General features: G+C 33.6%; 1 protein-coding gene across 1 annotated transcript in view; it reads left to right on the forward strand.

Moving 5' to 3' along the window:
- The window catches only part of LOC106867885 (glycogen synthase kinase-3 beta), an 84881-nt gene that overhangs the window by 40489 nt on the left and 20552 nt on the right, over window positions 1-23840 (forward strand). Inside the window, exons 2-4 of the mRNA XM_089352727.1 lie at window positions 4055-4245; window positions 17680-17763; window positions 21695-21805. Coding sequence (XP_089208853.1) covers window positions 4055-4245; window positions 17680-17763; window positions 21695-21805 — 386 coding nt within the window. The remainder of the gene's footprint in view (window positions 1-4054; window positions 4246-17679; window positions 17764-21694; window positions 21806-23840) is intronic.

Below are 23840 nucleotides of genomic sequence, written 5' to 3' on the forward strand. Positions count from 1 at the left end.
TGACCATTCTTGCTACAGGACAATTTCCAGCCAAATTGAAAGACAGAAAGATAATTAGAGAGAGAGAGAGAGATTGAAAGGTGTTGATTCTTTGAAAATTTTGACACTTTAGCTCTGGTCACATCATTGTCATCACCATAAGTGGATAAAACACCCATGCTTATAAATGAGAGGGTGTCTCAATTGTGTTTTGTGGGACAAACAGACAGAATCTCTCTTTATATATATATATATATATATATATATATATATATATATATATATATATATATATATTCAGTAACAGTATATCAATCACATTTCATTAGACCTTGTGAATACTGTGCATTGAAGCCAGAACTATTTTTGATGTGTGACTTTCATTTCATTAGTCAGCTTGTATTTGTATGCTTGGAGAAAAGTACACATTTCAGAGGCAGAAATCATTTGTGTAGGGAAAAGAGAGTATATGTCAGAAGTGGAAATCATTTGTGTAGAATAGCTATAATTCTTCAGAATTTTTCAAATGAGTTTTCTCAATGTTGACAAAGTCACAGTACTTTTTTTGGAGGTGGTCTCATGTGTAGCTTTGTATCATAGAACCAGTGATCTCAGTCAAATTGATATCAAAAGGGTTGACTTTGAATATATATGTATAAATGCAGAGACAGACAGATAGACACATGTATGCATTAACACATAAAGCTCAATGGGTCACAATCATGGCCATCAGGCACATGTTGACAGGCCATGATTGTGACCCAGATAGATGCATTTTATTTTTGGGCGTTTGTTAGGGTCTAATGTCACTCAAATGCTCTGATACTCCCCAGAATGCAAGAGGACAAATAGTTCAACTAATGAATTTTCAGATGATGTAAAACTTGCCACCATTATATACTAAGAAGATATTTTAACTATTTTTTGTTTTCTATGTGTGCATGCTAGTCTCATTTTCATAAAATGTGCTCAGCAGTCCATGTATGTCAGTGCAAATCCCAGCGCTTTATGGGTAAACCAATTTCAAATTGAACACAATTTGAGTTTTATCAGTGAAGAAAATATATTACATTTCCTCTTCTAAGCAAAAGAAGGGGAGACTGAGTTTTCAACTACATTTGTCACCATCTTCTGAGAGAAGTTTAAAAATTGTTAATATATTGGTGAGCAAGTGGGTAAATATCCATGCATGATCACTGCAACTTGACTTTGAGCAATGCTATTGTTTGATTGTTTCCAAGCAGCATAGATGCGAGTGTCTGAGTTCTTCTAATGACCTACACAATCTTTTGCACAGACATGGCAATGATAGGTGCCTTTTGTAGCAGGTGTTCAGAGATCTTATCACAGATACTGACACATAACTTCATTCTATCATTGAATTTTCCAGTTAGTGTTTTGTGTTTTTTAGCCAAGGCCAGCCATAACATTCAATACATAATAGAGATATTAACCCTTAGAACCTGAAATGCTGGGGCACTGGCCCTATGCACTTGTGTTTTGATATGAAACCACAGAATTGTGCACGACATATAATCCCCTCATAACTTTTTTATTTTTTTGAGTTTTCAGAAAATTTTTGTGAATTTGAATTCTATATGCAAAAAAAAAGAAAAAATTGAGGTGGAAAACGAAAAATTTGGGCTTATTAGGGTTGCCTGTTTAGTCGCTCATAGTACTGCTGGTAACTGATAACCAAATAACCTGTTGATTGGTCAGGCTGTTGGCAACTAAAGTGACTAAATATACATACAGATTGGTTGATATTTTTATGTGCAATAGTGGTTATTTTGGGAATGTAGTTATGCTCTGAAGATTGGAAGATGTAGCAGTGCATCACTGAGTACAATTTATTTTCTTAATTTTATAATTTATACTTTTATTTTCTTCTTGCATTGTTAACCTGCAGAAAAGTCCCATTCTGTAGCCTACAAGAATTGTAAGGAAAATTCTTGAGATTTGAGGAAACTTGTCACCAAACATCAAGATAAAATATCTAACTAAATTAGCATGCACTAGCATCATAATAATGATAAAGTATTCAATAATTAAAGCACTAGTATTGTACTCATTTTTCAACAAAAATTTCTTTCAAAGAATTTTCCAGAGCAAAATAAACTCTCCAAAAAATGAATTCAATTAATGGACATTATATATCTTTCACTTTCTTACTTCTGACTATACCATAGAGGATAAAGTCCTCAATAATTATTGTGGAGTGGGTGTATGAAGTGAGGCTTGAATTAAACTGAAACACTAAAATTATTTTCAATATTAAATTATATATGGAGCTGTGTACATACTTCTGTATATTTTAATATTGCTAGGAATTTCTAACTCGTACCATAAAGCATCCTGCCCAAAATGCCAGACTTTTTTCACAGTAAACTAACTCAATCAACTTTGTGAAATGATCTATCTGTTGACATGGACCATCACTTGTTTCCTTGGATTCTACTGTTTTACTTTGGGATTAGATAATTGCAGGAATTGCAACAGGTTATTTGAAAAGTGAAGCCAGTAAAATGGAATATTGATTACAATATTCACACAAATTTTTTTTCAGATATTGGTAGTTATAGTAATCTTCATTTTGCATGTTTTTTCATACCAGCTTTGGCTGAATGGTTCTCCTCCAGTGCAGTTTTTCACCATTTATTGAGGTTACTTGTCATCTTTTCCTGTGAGATACAACATCCAGAGTTCAGCCTCCAGTACTTCTTCACATCTTCTTCCACTGATTCCTTCTATTTGGATCACTTGACTTTCCTTCACCCACCTTTCATCCTTCATATGCAACATATTTGTACTAGTACAGTTTTCTCTTTTCCATACCATGGCTTATTTCCTTAAACATCCATATTTTCTCTCAGCTCACTTCTGTATTCTGTCATTGTTTGCTTCATTTCTTTCGAGCTTTCACACATCTACATTTAATGCCACTGTCTCTAACCTTGCAATATTGTTCTTCACACATAGGCATTATACAATCAACACTTCATTAGGAGAGAAGTAATCCTTTGTTGCCAGTAGAGACAGTGGCTCTCTGAACTTTTTCCACTCTTTCCTTATTCTGGTTGCTATCTTTTTGCTGTAACCCCCCTTTACTTCTAATTAGGGAAATTTGTGTGTGTGTTGATAAATATGGTCTTTTAAAAATGATTATGCAAAAGTATCAAATTTGAAAATATAAATCAGTGTTTCTCAACTAGGGTCCATATAAGGTTTTATTGTTAAAATTTATGTACATTAAATTGGCTATACTTCTACAACACAAAAAATATTTTTATAATTTTTGTTATACAATTCATAATATTTAATTATAAAAGTATGATAGGATTTTTTAAACATTGAATGACTATGAGGGTCCATCTGAGTGAAATAGGAATCAAAGGGGTTCATAAAAGGAGAAAAATCTAAATGCTCATTAACTAAGATCAGAGGCATAGCTAGGTGGGGTTGGGGGAACATTGGAAATGATCTGCCTTGGGTAATGCTTTTATGGGATGGCATTTTTGGTCTGCTGTATAATCTTGTATATGAGGTGGGAATGGAGCTAGGGCAGCAAACTCAAGGGTGGCACACGCTAGCTCACTACTGAATAAGATGATGAGAATTACACCTCTTTCTTAAGTAGATATTTTAATCCAAAGCTTTGTTCTTTTTCACTATACCCATGGCAAAATTAAAATACATGTCATCAAAATACTACCAAGCATCTTGCATATGATGTCATAGCTATTTTAGATTAATGGATGAAATCAATGTCTTTTGTTTTAAAACAATTGTTTATTTTAGCAATTTATTTTAGCACTTGGTTTTAATTATGATTTCAATGTGTTTCATTCAAAAATGCTTAAAAATCATTGATCCTGGCATCATCCTTTGATGTTTTGATATGTTTCTTGAAACTAACAGCTTAATTTTGTTCTTGGTAGGTTCTAAAATATATTAAGTTTTAAAATGATGTGTTTTTGTCAAATATTTGAATTAAAAATTCATAAATTTCTGTATGTTCTTTGAAAACAAAATAACAATAAAATCATTCTTAATTTCTTATTTGGTTGATTTTCAGATAAAGATGGAAGTAAAGTAACTACAGTTTTAGCCACCCCTGGTCAGGGTCCAGACCGACCACAAGAAATTGGCTATGCCGATACAAAAGTTATTGGCAATGGCTCATTTGGAGTAGTTTACCAGGCCAAACTTACTGATACGGGTGAACTGGTTGCAATCAAGAAAGTTTTACAAGATAAACGGTTCAAAGTGAGTTACATTTGATATTAATCATTAGCTTATATCAGTTTTAACATCTCTATTATTTCTACTACTTTTGATTAAAAATGTTACACTATAAAGTTTGCTTTTTATATTTTGTCTTTAAAAATTATCTTTGTGGCATTTTAATGTTTATCAAAAGTTAATAATCACCTAGATATTGGATGGCTTTTTAATAGAGCTTTCTGAAGAAAATAGTCATTAATTTGAATGAAATCACTCAATTTGTTAGTAATTTTCTTTTTGATATTTGACAAAAATATGCTGCAGTGTTCTTGATAGAATTCAAAACTATGATGGATATTTGAAAATTAATAACTGGTCAAAAATAAATTTGAATTTACTGTTGTAATTTTGTTTATGAAGCTGACAAAAATATTTGTACGTAAAGTTTCCTGAAAAACGTAAATGAATTTTACTTATTACAAAAGTTATCAATCAGTTCTATAGGTATGCTTTAGCAAAATGATGAAGTTCAACAAGTAAAGATAGATTTCTTTAAAATGAAGGAAGGGAGTCAGAAAATACTGTCTTAGAAATAATTATATGCATTGTTGATTAGTTTTATTGCATTTGTGTTTGAATCTGTATTTTCCTTCTGAAACTTATCTTGTCAGCTTTTGACACACTGCAAAATTTCAAATTTACAGAGTTTATTGATTTACACAAAAAACATGAAAAAAGGATATCTCATCACTGTAATAAAATAAACAAAATAAAGGACCTTTTTTTTTTTTAGGTTCTCCATTCTCTGCTCTCGTTGATTTACCATTGTTTGCTTAGACACCCTTTTGACATTAAGAGTAGAGGCTACATATACAGTGCACCCAACTACATCTCCTTTTCAGATCATTTAAAACACAAACTCATTTTATTAGTCTCTTAAATACCATCATCTTCTTAGCAAATGACTATATAAAATAACAAAATGTCATTTTTTAAGTTGCTGAGAAGGTTTGACATCATACAGTAAATGCATGACGTCTTTCTTCAAAGGCAAACTTTGTCTTAATTGCATAAGATGATTAACTACCAGAGAAGATATTCAAATTTTAGTGCAGGTTATTAGTATATAAAAAAAAAAAAACGTTTCTTTCTTTTCCTGTTTTTGTCTGTACCATCATCTAACTTCATGAAACTGTTCAACACACCACAGGTGCTATTCATATATGGGTTCCCTTCAAATAATACCCTTACATTTGGAAAACATTTTCTGTGTTTTGTCTGGCTGCAGGCTGTATGAGCAAACATTAAGAACATGAAAAGAATTTTTTCACATGATAAAGAGCTATAGTTAGTAAATATATGGTTTGACATTTTGCTAAGTATATTTTCAATGATTTTGGTGAAAACTTTTCCCTTCTACTTCTCATTAGAAATGGCTATTGATGCTATCAACTGACACATCTGCTTCTTACTCTATTTTCAGTACCATTCTCAATTCTGTTCTCATATTCATCACTTAGCTTTTGTAGCTGAGAAGTTCAACAAATTGTCTAAATAGTTTTACAAAATGGTGTGAAACCTCAAAGGCAACATAGCATTCATTTTTTTAATATGGCTCTTGTATTTAAATTTGTTCATTTCTACTTGTTCTGTTTTCAAAATGAAACTTCTTAGGTCTTTTAAATTATCAGTTAATTACTATTTGTTTAATGTTGCTTTTTGCCAAGATTTGGGAACACTTGTTAGTAAACAGCTTCATTATTTCACTGGATCGTCACCTTTTTCCAGTATTCATCACTTTCTTTAAGTGCAAGATATTAGGATAATCTCTCCTATGTCATATATTAATTCATCATTGAAATTATGAACGGATCAAAATTATTTGTATATATATTTTAAATGCAGAAATGAAAAATATTAATAATTAAATGAATACTTCGTAAGATTCAAATTAGTGTTGCTGTCCTATTTGTTGACCTCCACTTTCACATTTACTGTAAAAAAAAAAAAAAAATGAATATGTGTATAACTCTGTATCTGTAATGATACACACATATATCTATGCATCCCCACTCTCCCCCTTTCTCTCTTAACCTAATTCATGTAGGGAATCCCATGGCCCATAATTTTGGTAGTAGGAGCACCACTGGGGATTACATCTTAAATGTAGTGTATTGAAAAAGTAAAGCTTATTGCTCTTCAAGCTACACTTGTTGGAAGGAGTTTTAACTTAGTACTGCCTTCTTAAGAAATACTTGCCACTACAAGTATATATATGTGTATGTATACAAGATGCAAGCATGTATGTGTGATGAAGTTTGCAACTATGTGGCTTCAGGTTCAGTCCCAATATCTAGTAAGTGAATTTGGTAGAGCAAAACTATATGGAAGCCTGTCCTCTGTGTGTGTGTATTGATATGTATGAACATGCATGTGTGCATGGGCATATGTGCATGGATATTGATGTTTCACAGCATCACGTGTCATTAGTTAATTGAAATATTGACATTGTGACCAGTTGCTCTGTGCTTTCAAAGACCTGTAGAATAAAAAATCCTTTACTTGAAAATCAGAGTATACAACCATAAAATCCTACCTCAAATAAATTCCCATCAAACACATGTTAGAATGGAAAAACAGACATTATGTATATGAAAAAAAAAAAAATGAATGCACATGCAGTTGTTTACACATTGCATGTGCACATAAAGTTCTAGTATCATAAATTCTCTCAATTTGTACCATTAGTAAAATTAATGTTAACTCACCTGCCTAAACTTCAAACGAAATAGTATAGTTAAGCCCACTCATCCTTCATGTATCATGAAAACTAGTATATTTTATCTATGTTGTATTTAGAGTTCAACTGTATTACAGATCTGTTTAATCAATGCTAATGTAACATGTATACATATGGTGATGTATTTTTCGGATCTAGTTTTTTTTAATTCGCAAAATATGCATTTTTTAAATGACAGTAAAAAATCTGAAAATTGACGATGATAAAGTTTTCACACCTACTCACACCAGTTGATTTTGTTGCCTTTTTTTTCTAGGATTTCTTGTTCTTGCAAACAAGTCACAGGCATGGCTGTAGGAGAAGCTTGCTTCCCTATCATATGGTTCCGGGTTCAGTCCTGGTGCATGGCACCTTGGGCAAATGTCTTCTATAGCCTCAGGCCTACCAAAGCCTTGTGAGTGGATTTGGTAGACAGAAACTGAAAGAAGCCTGTTGTATATATATATATATATATATATATATATATGTGTGTGTGTGTGTGTCTTTGTTTGTCCCCCCATCACCACTTGACAACCAGTGTTGGTGTTTATGTCCCTATAACTTAGTGGTCCAGCAAAAGAGACTAAGCTTAAAGAAAAATGTCTTGGGGTCAATTTGTTTGACTGAAACCCTCCAAGGTGGTGCTCCTGCATGGTTGCAGTCAAATGATTGAAACAAATAAAAGAATAAAAGAAAATCCTTTTCTTTAGAATTTGTAATTTCAAATTGTTTCTATGTTGGCTGTAGCATGAACTTTCAGTAGCATTTCAGAAATAAGTTGAAAACTTTCATTTTCTATAATATTTTACTGTCTGGCACTCACCTTATTAACTATATAGTATCACATTACATTGATATGCTTGCTGTAGTCTAAAGTAACTCTGGATTTCCTTATGTTTTGAGGAGCACATTTACTTTGTAATTTAGCATGTTACCATACTTTTACTTCATAGCCCTTACTTATCCTTTTATAGGGCAAAGTTGGAGAAGACAAATAAGATTAATGTTTTTGATTAGAAGAATGCTGGATTGTTTTTTCATTTGTTTACTGAAGACTTTAAAAGTGTGATTGTCTTTGATCAATAGGAAAGCATGTCCAGTACTGGCCCTAGTTTAGAAATAAGACAGAACCATCAGATTCAAAAGAGCTCATGCTGTGTAAAATTGAAAGAATTTCCTCTGTGATACTTTTGTTTGAAGAATTCCATGAAGGTTTGTGGATCAGACAAAATGCCTCCCTTTAGTTTACAATGAAAGCAGTTCTCATATCACATTTTCCAAATTATTTAGTTTTCAAAATAGGGTCCAAGAAATATTTAGTTAAAACTATTCTGTAACTCTAAAGCATAAACTAAGCCTCTTTGAAAGAGAGAGAGAGAGAGAGAGTATTCATTGTTTTACATCTGCTTTTGCATGCTAGTATGGATTGGACAGGCTTTCTGAGACATTGTTTCACAGCTGGATGTCTTCCTGTTACCAATCATTTAAGTCACCTCTTACAACATGTAGGGACATGGTGTACTCATTCTGCCCACCCCTCTCTTTCTCACAATATTTTAAATAAGCAGCAATTTTAATAAGAAAGAAATTGCTGCTGTATAAGTAGACCCAAAACGTCAACAAATATTTCATCTCCAGTTCAGTCCTGTGTATCTAATGAAATCACTTTACTCTCAAAAGTCAATTCACATAGCTTTAAATGAGTACCATTGACTAGCTTGGGTCATTACTGTAGCCACTGGACACTCAGTGCTGAACTTATTCTTCATCTGGCCTTGAGAAAGAAATGAGGACAATTTTAGTTCATTTAATTTTATTTGTTTGAAATGAATTATCATTTGTTGCTTTTTTCGAGGTAGGTTTGGGTTCTCCTAGATCAACTGAATGTCTTCTTATTTTCTAAAATATATTCTCTCAAATATCTTTCTGACATTATCTAGTCATTGTTCCCTTGCATTTGTGTCCTTGTAGAAATAAGGTTTCCTTTCTAAAAAAGGTAAAAATCGTACTTATGTTTGGTAGTTTTTCTGCATTATCAGCTGATGCACTAATAAATAAATTGGAATTATTTGTCAACTTGCCAAGTATACTACTTCAAGTCTCATTCACCTACTTGTTGACTTATTTACACAATACTAAATTTCACTAGTTTCATATTTTTGATTTGGGTTTTCTCTATCTCTGAATGAGATTGCTTTTAGATTTTTAGGCTTTATGCCCAACTTCAGACCTTTTTCTCAGCTTTCAGTTTTCACATTTCAAAAATGTGAGCAACAATTCTGTATTTTTGATTAGGTTATGGTCTTAATAAGATTATCTCTTCAATGGGTAGGAATTGAAATAACGAGTTGTTTATATTGATTCTTCCCTTCAGGAACTATTAAGACTGATGGACTTATAGAATTAGCCTGTGAAGAACTGCTATGCATTTACTCTAGATTTCATCTAAGCATAAATTATGTTGGCTCTTCAAAGAAATTATTTTTGTTGTGTTGTCAAAAAGGAAAAAATAAAATATTTGACCTTCAGAGCTAGTTACTATATACATTTTAACTTACATTATGAGCTACTATAAAGAATTAAACTTCTTTTTTCTACAATTTCACTGAAAATGGAATTTAATTAGCATGTCTAACATAATTGTTTATATAAATCCTGGCCTTTATATTTTACACACTTGTATTGAAAATATAGTGAAAATATTTCAATATTTTGAAATATAATCTAAATAAATTACTCAGTAAGTTCATTGTTATTATTGTTCTGGCATTTCTGATACCATTTTCTTTGTAATTCTAGATACACGTGAATGAACACTCTCTTTCAATTTCTCTACTTTAGTGAAGGTTAATATCTTGATTGATATTTCAGAAATGCCATTAAAAATGTCTTCCAGAAATATCCCAAATTCTAAAGAGATTTTTTGATTTTCTTTATTTACATATATATTCTTTTATTGTTTTCCTTGTTTCAGTCACCATGCTGGGGCACTCCCTTGAAGAGTTTTTGTCAAACGAATCAACCTCAATACTCTTTTTTTTTTTGTTTCTTAAGCCTGGTACTTATTCTATTGGTGATTTTTTTTTACCAAACTGCTAAGTTCTGGGATGTAAACACACCCAACACCAGTTGTCGAGCAATGGAAGGGGACAGAGACAAACACACACACACACACACATACATTTTATCTTTTACTTGTTTCAGTCATTAGATTACGGCCATGCTGGGGCACAATGGGCCTCTTTCAGTTTCCATCTACCAAATCCTCTTCCAAGGCTTTGGTCAGAATGAAAAACCGAACATAAACAGAGTACGGAAAACACACAGGCCACATAGAGAACATTTCCTTCATCAGCTGCCACCATTCTAAAACTAAGCGTTTCGACACCTTTCTTTTATGAATTTAAGAATGTAAAAATGTTGGTTTGCTTTTGCATCTTCTTTAAAACATAAAAGTTTGTATGGAAGATGAATGCCATTACAGGTTTTTAAGTAGGATTCCCTGCTAAACATTTGTGGCATTTATTCATCTGTGTATTTTTTGGGGGGCGGGGGGGGGGGGGGGGTTGCTTGTAAAAGTATCTTCAGAGAAAGATTTCTTATTAACCACCAAAGTCTAGATGTGTTGACAATGAACAAAAGATTGTCTTAAAATCATTTAAGGAACTAATACTTGAAATTTAATTTCATTTATGGTGTGGTCATTTCTTTCCAGTAGATAAAATTATCAAGCAGAAATGTGCGAAAAGAAATTGTATAAAATAATATTTTCAAGTATTTACAACTTCTCCCATCAAAATCTGCACCCACAGCTCAAATATTTATTAGAACCCACTTTACTCAGGCTCTAATAATTATGAAATAATTTACTTTGCTATGTAATTGACAGTAGCATATAATTGTCACTGTTTCAATTCATAAAGCTGTTAACAGATACTGCAAGCAGTTGGGCATTCTATAATTAACTAGTTTAATAATGTGCTGCACTCAGTTCAAATATTCTTTTGTGGATTGCAGAAGACAATAGAAAATCACTCATTTTCTTTACTATGCATCATCATTTTCCTTAATACTTAAAATCTGTCAGTCCTGATTACATGCTAGTCACCACGTTACCTTCAGATACTGTATTCTTGAACTGCTTTTTCATCACTTCAAACTTCTCCTTGCACTTCTAACTAGATTTAAAAACATACAAGTGTTATTATATACACATAACATACTTTTGGATCATGTGACACAGCCTTTTTATTTTTATCTTTAACCATGTCTCAGCCATTGAAAATCCAAAATCATTTTCTAATCAATGAACATCTCTCTTTTCTACTTGCAGTTGAATTAAATTTTACTAGTATTTATAAAATGCATTTTCTACCTTAACATAAATACTTATTTGCAGTTCACTCCTCAAGTCTTTTTACTATGACATTCAGTTAGTAAACAACAGTATTTATTCACCTTCTTTGGTCATAAACTTCACTGGGAAATGCTCATCACTGGAATAATTAAAAACAAATCAGGTGAAAGCTTCCTGCAAATGAATTTGAATGACTCTTGCATAGACTCCTTTTGAATATACATATGAAGTGTGACACCTAATTCCCAATGAAGTACAGAATTCTAAATCACTAGAATCAAAGAAATGTAGGCCATTTCGTTAAATTGACTAAAATGTTGGGTCAGAAGTCTTTGGATAGATATGCTTTGTCACACCAAAATATGTTTGAACATATCCTCTTGCTGACCTGGAATTTCAGTTTGTCTATTGTGACATACAGATCTACATTAGTAACTAATGTTCATTGAAATTTTTGTCCACTGGTAATTGTCAACCATTTTAGAGAGATTTTATAACAAGTTGCAAGATTTCAACTCCCTTTAAGAGTGATTTTTATGCTTTTTGCTTCTCCTGTCTTTCTTATTCTGTCTAATAGTATTTTTCTATCCATTTTCTATCTTTTAATGTCTCATTGAACATTTCTGAAACCTTTTAATGAAAGATTCATCTTATTAGAAGACTATACTAATTGATTTTGTAAAGGATTTAGTTTTAATTAAATATTCTCTTAATTTTCATGAAAAATTTATTCTCATTGATGACAATTTCTATTTAGAAGTCAAGATTAACAGTAATGTGTGTGTGTGTATGTATATATATATATATATATATATATATATATATAAAGGGTAAACAGATTTATTATAGTACTGTCACCATACCCTTTAAGATTAGTTAGCATTAATTTTTTTTTTTTTACAGAAGGTCACTGGAAAAGAAAAATGTTATAATTAACATGGTGTCTATGTATGAGAAAAGGTCAAATTATGTTGTAATTAGGTAACATTAGAATGATTATTTTTCACAATAGAATAGTAACAAAACATCTTGACATTGTTCTGTAACTTATATACCATGTGACTTTTAATCAAATCTTTTGATTAAATCTTATTGTTATGACTAAACCCAAGTTGTTTAAGAAAATATATGAACGTAAATAAACTCTTCAGCTCATTAAAAGATTTTCTTTTTTCACTTGTACCTTTTAATTTAAGGACATTTAGTCATATTTGGCATCAGTTCAACAGTAGAACTAAATATATTCATCCCATTTGTGAACATTTTGTAAATTGTATAGTTACACTAAAATTTGAGGATATCCTAAACAGGTTAGTACTTGTTTAATACATATAGTTGTATGTGCTCATCCAACTTGCGAAAAATTTATTTCTCAATTTGTACTGGTCACGAGCATGGCCCAGGATTAAAAAGTTTGCTTAGAATCACATGAGTCTAGGTTTGATCCCAGTGATCTTTTGGACAACTATCTTCTATCATAAGTTTAAATCAGTCCAAGTCTTGTTAGGGAAATTATGTATATGCAATTTATGTAGAAACTTACTGAATGAACTGTACCATTTCTTGAATGGTAGACATGATTCAGTACCTAGTTTAACACCATCACCTTCAGCAAAGTCTAGTTTGCTACAAGAATTTGGACCAAGTCTCCTGCCTAAAGATAACCCATGAGTCTTGGTTCTTCTCTTTTCTCCACCAATCTTAGAGTCCCCAAATGGTTGTAAATGTTACCCTTACTTTTCTTGCTAAGTCAACTCCCCGCCTGCCAAAAAACTATCAGATAATGATAAAAGATGTGAGGGTCATGACTAGGCTGTCTTTTGATAGTAGGTCTGTCCTGGTCGACCTGGGATAAATATCGTCATCATAAGGTTTGTTTTTTATGTCTTTGTATTTTATAATAGCACATTTTGATCGAATTTGTAGTATTGTATAGTTTCCTGTTTTTTGCATTGGTAATTCTTCTGTTGTTTCATGTTGTCTCCATTTATATATTCATTATTGACTTACTATCAGCAAAATTCTTCAGTAGTTCACACATTATCTTAAACTGCCAGAGTTTAACCAGAATTATCTGCATTTTTGTCAGACTTGGTTACCATCATATAATTTTTATTACACACCAAAGTTTTTATATTATCCAATGCTTTAAATTACAAACTTCACTTTTAATTATTTTACATATACATTAACTTTCTTACTCATATTATAATACATTCAGCTATGTGCATTCTCCATTTGTTGAAAATATCCTTTTATTGTCCAACTTTCACAACTATTTATCATTACACTTCCGATATTTGACTCATACAATTTACCTTTTTTATGCAAAAAATAGACTCTTGTATTCTGTAAGAACCAAATGTTCTCAAGACTTCTGGTTATAATAGGTTCTAACTACTTCACTATCCCCATTTCTAACTCTTATGCAGCAAATTCAAGAAAACTTATTTAATATTTCCAACTATAACTGCATTCTTGCCAAGTTATGCCTATTGTCTTTGTGAACCAGACCATTTCTTTGATGCTATAGAGCTGTAGAAATCCTAACCATTGATTAAAACCATGAAATTTATCAAAATTCTGTTAGTCTTGAATTTATTCTATCATAGAAATGAAGTTATTTGAATATCAGAGTGCTGGTGGGCTTCTATTTCTGAAGTCCACATTTAGTCCTTAGCTTGCACAACCTAATAATCAAAACCTAACAACTTTCAAATATCTTCAAATCAAATAAGCAATATGAATTATTTTTAGGTAAAACTTGCAGTTTTTTCATTAGAAATATGGCATCTATTCTTAATTGAAACCCAGAATTCATGTTGTTTCTGTTCTGCTCTAGCCTAACTATTACCTTCATAACCACCCATTTCATTTGGTTTAGCAGTTTTAAACCTTACTCATGAAGCAGTTGATCAAGGTGGTAACTTGCTAATTATCAAATAACAAATTAATGTAGAAGATTATATTGCTATTTTGGCAATTTTTTAAAAGTATCTTATATTTTGGTTTCTTTATGATTTGAATTTAATGTATCAGGCTTGACCACTTTCCATTGTTTTTTTTGGCAGGAGTTTTGTCAGGCACATAATAGTCTTTGTTTACAGTTACTATTTTAAGATTTTACCAAAAACAAGTAGCGTTTTGACTAATTTTCCTTCTTAGGAATTTCTTAAGTCATCAGGCATCTGACCCTTCTGAGCTTCATCTAACAGAAACCAATGGTTTCATCATCACCATCATTTAACGTCCGTTGTCCATGGTTGGACAGTTTTACCAGGACTGGTAAGCTAGAAGGCTGCACCAGACTCCAGTCTGATTTGGCATGGTTTTCTATGACTGAATGCCCTTCCTAATGCCAACCACTCTGAGAGTGTAATGGGTGCTTTTACAAGCCATTTGCGTGACATCAGTATCTGTCACAACTGATTTTGCTTAGCTTGATGAGTCTTCTTCTCAAGCACAATATAATGCCAAGGGTCTTGGTTGCTGCCTCTGTGAGGCCCAACACTCAAAAGGAACTCAGCCACTTTGCTTCCCTGAGGGCCGTTGCTTGAAAGGAACTCAGCCACTTTGCCTCTGTGAGGCCTAACGCTTGAAAAGAACTCAGCCAATTTGCCAACATGAGGCCCAAAGCTTGAAAGGTGCCACCGGCATGGGTGCCAGTTACATGACATCAGAATTGGCCATGGCTACGTTTTCATTTGGCTTGATAGGTCTTCTCAAGCACAACATATTACCAAGGGTCTCGGTCACTAGTCATTGCCTCTGTGAAGCTCAAAGTTTGAAGACCATGCTTCACCACCTCGTCCCATGTCTTCCTGGGTCTACCTCTACCACAGGTTCCCTCTACAGAGATCAACACTTCTTTACACAGCTGTACTCATCCATACACATCACATGACCATACCAGCGCAGTTGTCTCTCTTGCACACCACATCTGATGCCTCTTATGTCTAACTTTTCTCTCAAGATGCTTACACACTGTCAAACATGCATACTGACATTGCACATCCAGCAAAAAATACTGGCTTCATTTCTTCCAAGTCTATACATATCCTCAGCTGTCACAGCCCATGTTTCACTGCCATGTAGCATAGCTGTTCGCACACAAGCATCATACAATCTGCCATTTACTCTGAGAAAGAGGCCCTTTGTTGCCAGCAGAGGTAGGACCTCTCTGAACTTTGCCCAGCCTAATCTTATTCTCACAGCTACGCTTTCAGAGCATCCACCTTCACTACTAACTTGGTTACCTAGATAACGAAAGCTATCTACTACCCCTAGCTTGCTCCCCTGGCAGTTGATAGAGTCTATTTTCTATGCATTTTCAGTGTTTATTGTGCTTGTGCATCTTCCATATACAAAAGCTATTTTCCCTGTTAACCTTTCTCTGATATTGCTGCACTGTTTATGTGCCCAAAGCTTACATCGAGTGCATCATATGGAGTCTCTACCTACACCTTTTCTACAGATCAAGCAGGGCCATTTACTTGAAGGGATCTGTGATTTGGCTGCCTTCCTAATTACTAAGACTTTGGTTTTTGCTAGGTTAATTCTAAGGCCCTTTGATTCTAGACCTTGCTTCCATACCTGGAACTTCTCTAGTTCTGGTTGTGATTCATCAATAAAAGCAAGGTTATTATCATAGAGGAGCTCCCAGCCTGTCTTAAATTATTCTGTTATTGCCTGGAGGACTATGACGAACAAGAGAAGGCTGAGCACCGATCCTTGGTGAACCCCTACTTGTACTCTGAATTCTTCACTGTACTCATTGCCAACCCTTACTGGTAGCATCCCTGTACATAGCTTGTACAGCTCTCACCAACCACTCGTCTATCCCTAGTTTCTGCTTTGACCACCAAATAAAGGATCAGGGGACCCTGTCAAAGGTTTTCTCCAACTCAACAAAGGCCAAGTACAGAGGTTTATCTTTGGCTATGTATTTATCCTGCAGTTACCTTACCAGAAATATAGCATCAGTGGCACTTCTCCCTGGCATCTCATCTAAGCTAACTCTCTCCCTAATTAGTTGGGCTATGACTCTCTCTGTAACTTTCATCACCTGATCCAACAATTTGATTTCCATGTGTTTTTTTCTCATTATTTTTCTTAAACTTATTCCAAATAAATATAAATTTTTCAACTTCCAGTATTCTAACTCTAAAACGAATGGAGGTTTAATCATGCTGATGATTTGTGAAGTTTGGTATATTTTGTGTTTAGTGTTGGATTAAAACTTATACATATAACTGACTTTTGTTTTTCTTACATGGCCAATTCAGAAGCAATAGGAATTACAAACATTAAAGTGAACATAGTTAAGGTTTCAGTCAACTGTTTTTCTGTCATCAAATAGCTAGATGTTGAAATGTGTAATAAAAATATTTGTACTCTTTGTTAAATTTGGATGAAATCATGCTAAAACTTTCAGATTTTACCACGTACTTTAAGATGCTAAAGGTACTGATTTGGATATTTGAATTTACTATTTGAATATTACTATCTGGATATTGAATTTACTATATGATAATCACAAATGTGTTCAAAACGTTCTGTTTGATTTTTAATTTGAAAAAAGAAAATGAGGCTTTTGCTTTCAAGTGGCTCTTCTCTTCTCCCATCATGCAATTTTTGCCAGACCACATTGGCACCCCACATTAGTCCTTTCTTCTGATAAAATTGGCCCTTTGGATTCTTTCATTGCAAATGTTTTGTTTTTTGTCTCTTGTTGTTGACTTGCAATAGTTCAAATGGAACATTACCAAAATCAATCTCGCCAATCTCAGACAGCTTGAAAAGACCAAAGGCACAGCCCTTTCCTCTAGGCAAACTTTAAAAAAAAAAAAAAAAATTTAAGGCAATGAGTTGGCAGACTCATAAGAACAAATGGAAAAGATGCCTTGTGGCATTTAGTTACAGTCACTTTATGCTTCAAGTTCAAATTAACCATGGTTAATTTTCCCTTCCATCCATTTGGGATTCAGTAAGATAAAGTTACTGTTAAGTATTGTGACTAACCCTTTTCCAAAAGTGTCTGGCCTTGTGCTTATGTTAGAAGCAGTTATTATCGAATGTAATACTGAACTATATCGTATTATTCCGTTTTTAAAAAAAAATACTAATCAAAAGAGAAGCTGAAAAATATAAAAATTCTATTTTCATTTTAATTTTTAATATTATTAAATGTTCCCCTGAACTCTCTCTCCTGCTTCTCCTCTCTCCCCCTTATTGCTTCCCCTTGCCATCTCTTTTTTCTACTCACACCCCCACATTTTTATCTCAATAGTGAGCCAAAAAAATAAAATAAAATAATTCTATTTTCTTTTTCTCTTTATAGAATCGAGAATTACAGATCATGAGAAAATTGGAACATCAGAACATAGTAAAACTGAAATATTTTTTCTATTCCTCAGGTGAAAAGGTAAATTAGTTTTGTTATATCATTATCATCATCATCCATTTTCCATGCTGGCATGGGTTGGACGGTTTGACAGGAACTGGTACGGTCAGGGGCTGCACCAGGTTCCATAATCTGTTTTGGCTTAGTTTCTACAGGTAGATGCCCTTCCTAATGCCAACCACTTTACAGAGTGTATTGGGTGCTTTTTATGTGCAATCAGCAGCCACACTAAAGCTTCTTTATGTGGTACCTTTGTTTTAGAATATCAATTCTGTTGTGGTGGGCAGGTCTTCTTGAGTACAGTATTTCCACATATCTTAGTCCCCTGTCATCTCCTTTGTAAGACTCAGCGTTTTGAGATCAGTCTTCAATACTCTGTCTCATGTTTTACTGGGCCTCCCTCTTCCACAACTTCTTTTCACTCTAAATGATCAGCCCTTCATTATGCAACTGTCCTCCTCCATCTGCATCACATGACCAAATCAGCACAGTCTCGTTTCTTTCACACTGCATATAATTCCTTTTATGCCTAACCATTTTCATGATACACCAGTACTCTGGCACACATACACTGACATTGCACATCCTGCAGAGCGTATCACCTTTATTCTTCTCTTTCTGCATATTGAACAAGGCCATTTACCTGAAGAGTGAAGGGTCTTGTCCACTTTCTTGCTTACTAGGACCTTGGTCTTTGCTAATTTAACTTTAAGACCCTTTAATTCTGGGTTCTGTTTCCACACCTGGAATTTCTTTTCTAATTCTGTTACAGATTATGCTGAGGGAGCAATGTCATCAGCATATAGTAGTTGCCATGGGTTTCAAGTTTTAAATACCTCTGTTATGGCCTGACGGACAATGATAAATAGGAGGAATTTACAAAATAATTTGCATGATGAATAAATTTGAATAAATTTCAATGCTGAAAAATACTATTGTATTCTAATTTTATGTATTTGTATTGGCTTAGGTTGAATGCTACTGAATCTGTTTTGTATCGATAATACAAATTTGAGCATTTTTTATTCACACGATGTGTATGATGATATTTAGTGATCTGAAATATCCTTGTTTAGAGCAAATAGTAATTACCGAGTATAATTGATTGTAGTAAAATTGTTCTTCATGGAAGATAATTCAAAGTGGCAGTCATATTATGGAAAGAATCTGAATTAACCCATCAGGTTTTTGGTGAAAATCATGGCAATGCTAATAAGATTTTATTCTTTTTCTTATCCTAAATGCCCAGCTTACAAGCACTTATTTCCAGCTAGAGGCAAATTTCTCATCCTATCTACAATCCATCTCTGCTACACTCAAACTACACTGTACTGAAACTTCAAAAATGCATATGCAATCTCTACTCTGTCACTCACCTCTCTCACTTGGATTTCAGCAATAATGACTTTTTGTTACTCTGAGTCAAAGTCTCCCTCTGTCTTCTCCAGAATACACCTGTTCCTTTTACCACTCTGTGTATTCTTCAAAGTATTAGCATCTCTTAGACCATATTTTCTCCTACATCAAGTTCATATATCGTATTTCACCTTTCTCCAAAAGCCAAATCTTTTTCAGTTCTCAACTTTCTACATCTCTTGTGTCATCCTCTGTTTACTTTCCAAATTGACACACAGACACCTCAAACACACTTATCTCTTTCTCACCTGAAAGACCTAACTTTTGACAACCCGTAACTCTATTTCTACCTATCATACTTACATGGTCATCCAACCTCATTGCAACTATCCAACACTCACCACATACTACACAGTACTCTCTTTCTTCCAGACGCTCCCCTCCATATGTGTTTCACTCCTGACAATAAGAAACAGCTTAGCAAGTAAATGAAGCTATTCTTTTAGACATGTCCCTCTGTATACGCACAATAAAAACTTAATGCCCTCAGTCAACACCTCACTTCCCAGTAACTCACACATAACTGCACTGCTGCTGTTCAGATGAAAAATAATCTTTGGAGAATCCCACCCACTTTCCAAAACTGAACAGTGTAACTCTTGTAAGACCACTATCCTTTGTGCACTGCTGAGCCCTAAAACTTTCCACCTCCAAAATTACAGCTGATTCTCTTGATCTCTTACATAAAGAATCTCCACCAACTTTGTGGAATCTTCTTTTCCTCTAATCCTTAACAGCAATGAAAAGTCCCCACCTTCACTGCCTGCTTCACATCCAACTCAACACTTCACATCCTTGGTTAATTTCCACCAAATCTTTTAACCCTGTCAAGTTCCTTATCTTACATACACTTACCAAATGTAGAAAATACCTCTGATTGCTTTAACCCTTTATCATTCTGATTATTCTGTCAAACATAATGCGTGTTTATTCAAATTGGTTTGAATTAATCATGCATCGTCTCATAGCTTTGAGATTTCAATGATGTGATTCTATGTTTTTAGATTGACATTGTATGGTAAGTGTGAGAGGCCAAATCTAGCCAGTTTGAACATAAAACATGTAAAATATTTGGGCTGGATAAATGCAGTTTAAATGCTGAAGGGTTAAACCAACAAAGCTACTGACCTTTACAATGTTCCATTACATTCAAACACTGCTCCTATATTTACCAAGCATTTTAATGTCTCATTTTCTGTGGGGATTTACTCTCATTTTTGGAAATCTACTGCACCGTGTCCCATTCTCAAGAAAGGCAACCACTCTGACCCAACCAACTACCATTTTGTTGCATTCACTTGTAATCTCAAAGGCACTAGAGACAACCATAAACAATGATGTCCTACACTTTGAATTTCCTTCATTGAGCAATAGTAAAGCTTCTGTAGAATTAAATCTACCAGAGATCTGCTCTCATAAGTCATATATCTTTTGAAAAGTTCACTGAAAGCAATGCTATTGTCCTCAACATTACCAAAACTTCCAACCATGTCCATATGAATCTCCTATTGAAACTTCCTGTCTACAAGCTTTATGCATTTCTCATCTCTTGCAATGGTAACTTCCTAGCAGATCACACTCTCAGAGTATGTGCTGATGGAGCACTTTCTGCACCACTCTGAATCAACTTTGGCATGCTCCAAAGTTCAACTCCCCCCTCTTCTTTCTCTGTATCATTGACCTACTTGCCATCACCTCTAAAAATGTGCACTCTTATGCAGTTAATAGTTCATAAATGCTTACACCTGACACTACTCATTAGTGCAATGTTAAAACAATACATATCAATTTTGTTGATACAATTGCAATTATTATTCAGTATATGGTGTGGCTTATTTATTGCTTAGGATTTTTTGACTGGATGTAATTATCATGCCACTGATTCATGAGACATATTGTCTTACAGGACTTTCTCCCCTTTATCAGTTTTAATTCACATTGACTGCTTCCTTTGAGTGGTGTCCTTCACTGTAACTTAATAGAAGACCCTTTTACACTGATGCCCAGCTTCCTAGATACATTTCCTTCACTACAAGTAAAGGAACCTTCTCTCTTTTTGTTGATTATTAATTGGAATTGAGGTAAAGAGTAGTGTCTACAGTTGGGTTATATTTAGTTGCTCAGTTGTAAATGAGAGTGGTTCTTTATGTGTAAGTGTATGTAAAACTTTTTTAAAACACAGTTGATTAAAAGTAAACATGTTAAGATCATATTATTTCCCATGTGTAATTGTATTCATGCTAAGTTGATATCTAGGAACAGTAACAAGAAAAATGTTATGCTTTAGTTATTTTGAGTTTGTGGCTCCAAGAAATATATATAAGGAGAAAAAACCTGTTTGAGGTTGAAAATTTTCATTGATTTGTTAGAGTTTACCTACACTATTTCAGTAGATGAGACTTGAGCTGTTAACCAGTTAAACTTGCTAACTTTTAACTAACTGATGTTGTCATGTATTTCAGTACATGATATTATTGTTTGTTTTTGAATCTGGTTTAAAAATCTTAAATTTCTTTTTCTTTTTCTAATGTTTCAGAAAGATGAAGTATTCCTGAATTTAGTCCTGGAATATGTTCCTGAGACTGTGTATAGAGTAGCTAGACATTACTGCAAGTCTAAACAGACAATACCAATCTTGTATATTAAGGTAAATGAATTGTTATTTATTGTGAGTTATTTGGGCACAGGCATTGATGTATGGTTAAGAAGTTGATTTTGCAACCATATGCTTCTTTGTTTGAATCTCACTGTGCTTCACTGTGAGTGTCTACCTTGAATTGACTAATATCTTTTGAGTGGAATTTGATTGATAGAAATTGTGAGATAAAGGTATATGAAAACTGACCTGAGCAGTATTGAAATAAATTCTTTTCAATGCTTAGCAGGCTCCATAAAAATAGATGATAGCATTTGTTAACTGGGCAGCCTAATCAGCAATGGAGAAGAAAGCTCTGAAAGCATAGTAGCTAGAATAAGGACAAGGTGGGAACAGTTCAGGGAGCTAATGCCTCATCAGGCAACGAGGAGATTCTTTCTTCAAGTGAGGGGTAAATTTTATGTTGCTTCCATACGAAGTTCAATACTGCATGATTGAGAGTCAACACTGACTGCAGAAGATGTATGGAGGTTGAAAAGCCATAAAGCAAGTATTCTCCATTAGACATGTAATATTAGTGTGTATGAACAACATGATACAAATGAAGTGAGAGATAAACTAGATATAAGAAGAATCAGTTGTAATGTGCAAGAACAAAGACTGTGTTGGAACAAATGGGATGATTGTGAAGGGTAATACTTAGGTAAAGAAGTGCCTGGAAAGAGGTAGACCAAGAAAAACATGGAAAGAAGCAGTAAAAGCTAATCTCGATATGTTGAATCTTACACAAAGTGACAAAGAAACTCAGCAAATGGCAAGACATTGTTGGAAAGGATCTTTGCAAATCCACACAAGCATGGAAAAGTGGATGCAAAAATAGTAATGCTGATATATATGGTGTGTATATGTGTATATATACCTATATCAACAAAAGATGTAAGCATTTTTAAGAAAACTGAAAATTCATGCTTTTTGAACAGTCTCTTGTAAAAATTTCTTCTACATTGAGAAACAGGGACTCATACCAGTCTTGTCATCAGGATTTTGGTGAACCATCAAAGACCTGTAACTAATGGCACTGTTGTTCATTATTTGAAGTATAAAATAAAAAAAGAAGTGATATACAGTGGAGTTCTCTATAAGCAAGTTAATATTTTGGTGTAGAGTGATGTGGAGTATCTTACTGCTAAAGATGTAATGAATTTGAATAAAAATCAAATAATCTGTGCAAAGAAATTGAATTACTTGATATTATTGTGGTCCTAGTCATGCTGAAATTATTTCCATCTGAATTGTATTTAAATCAAACAGCTCATGTGAACCTAACTTGAAAAGATGACAGTCAAATCAGATCGTGTTTTCAGGAAGGAACAAAGGAGTTAATTTTACACACTCACACAGATAAACATTCTTTTTCTGACTCACAAGAATCCATTCTACTAATGCTTATATTTGATCTCCATAGTAGATAGGAAGATAAATCTCATGAATAGAATGCTTCTCTTTCACATATAGCTTTTCCCTTGGAAGAAATAGATCTTGTCACTGCAAACCAATAATATACATTCATCAGTTCCATAACATCGCTGCTGTTGTGTCTTGTTGCTGTTTAACATCAGGTCAGATTTCATCCAACAGATGTATGAACAATTGTTCCAGCAGTAACTATTCCATCTCCTTTTTTGTTAGGCAGTGAATCTAGATCTACGTTATTCAACCTGTTGTTTCTTTTTTTTTAGTTATTAGAGTCTGAGCTGAGAAAGTTTGGCTATTATTTGTACCTGGTCAAGCAACTGTGTAAAGGCTCCTTCACTGGCTTTGCAGTGTCTTCATTGCTTAAAATGATGAATTATAATGTTCACAGTGCCAACTTAATGAAAATGTTTTGATCTAGTTGATATTTACTCCTGTCACAAAATTATTTTATACCCAGTGTAAAACATCAAAGTAATATAACTTTTGAGAGCTAAGACTCAACATAATATAAGTGACCAGATTCAATTTTCTGACATGTTGTCTAGTTCCTTATCAACTCAGCTATCTTACTCTTTGTAACTGAAAGACACAAACTTGAAATCAACAAACT

The sequence above is a fragment of the Octopus bimaculoides genome, chromosome 5, assembly GCF_046866305.1.
Source record: "Octopus bimaculoides isolate indiv1 chromosome 5, ASM4686630v1, whole genome shotgun sequence".
NCBI lineage: Eukaryota > Metazoa > Mollusca > Cephalopoda > Octopoda > Octopodidae > Octopus > Octopus bimaculoides.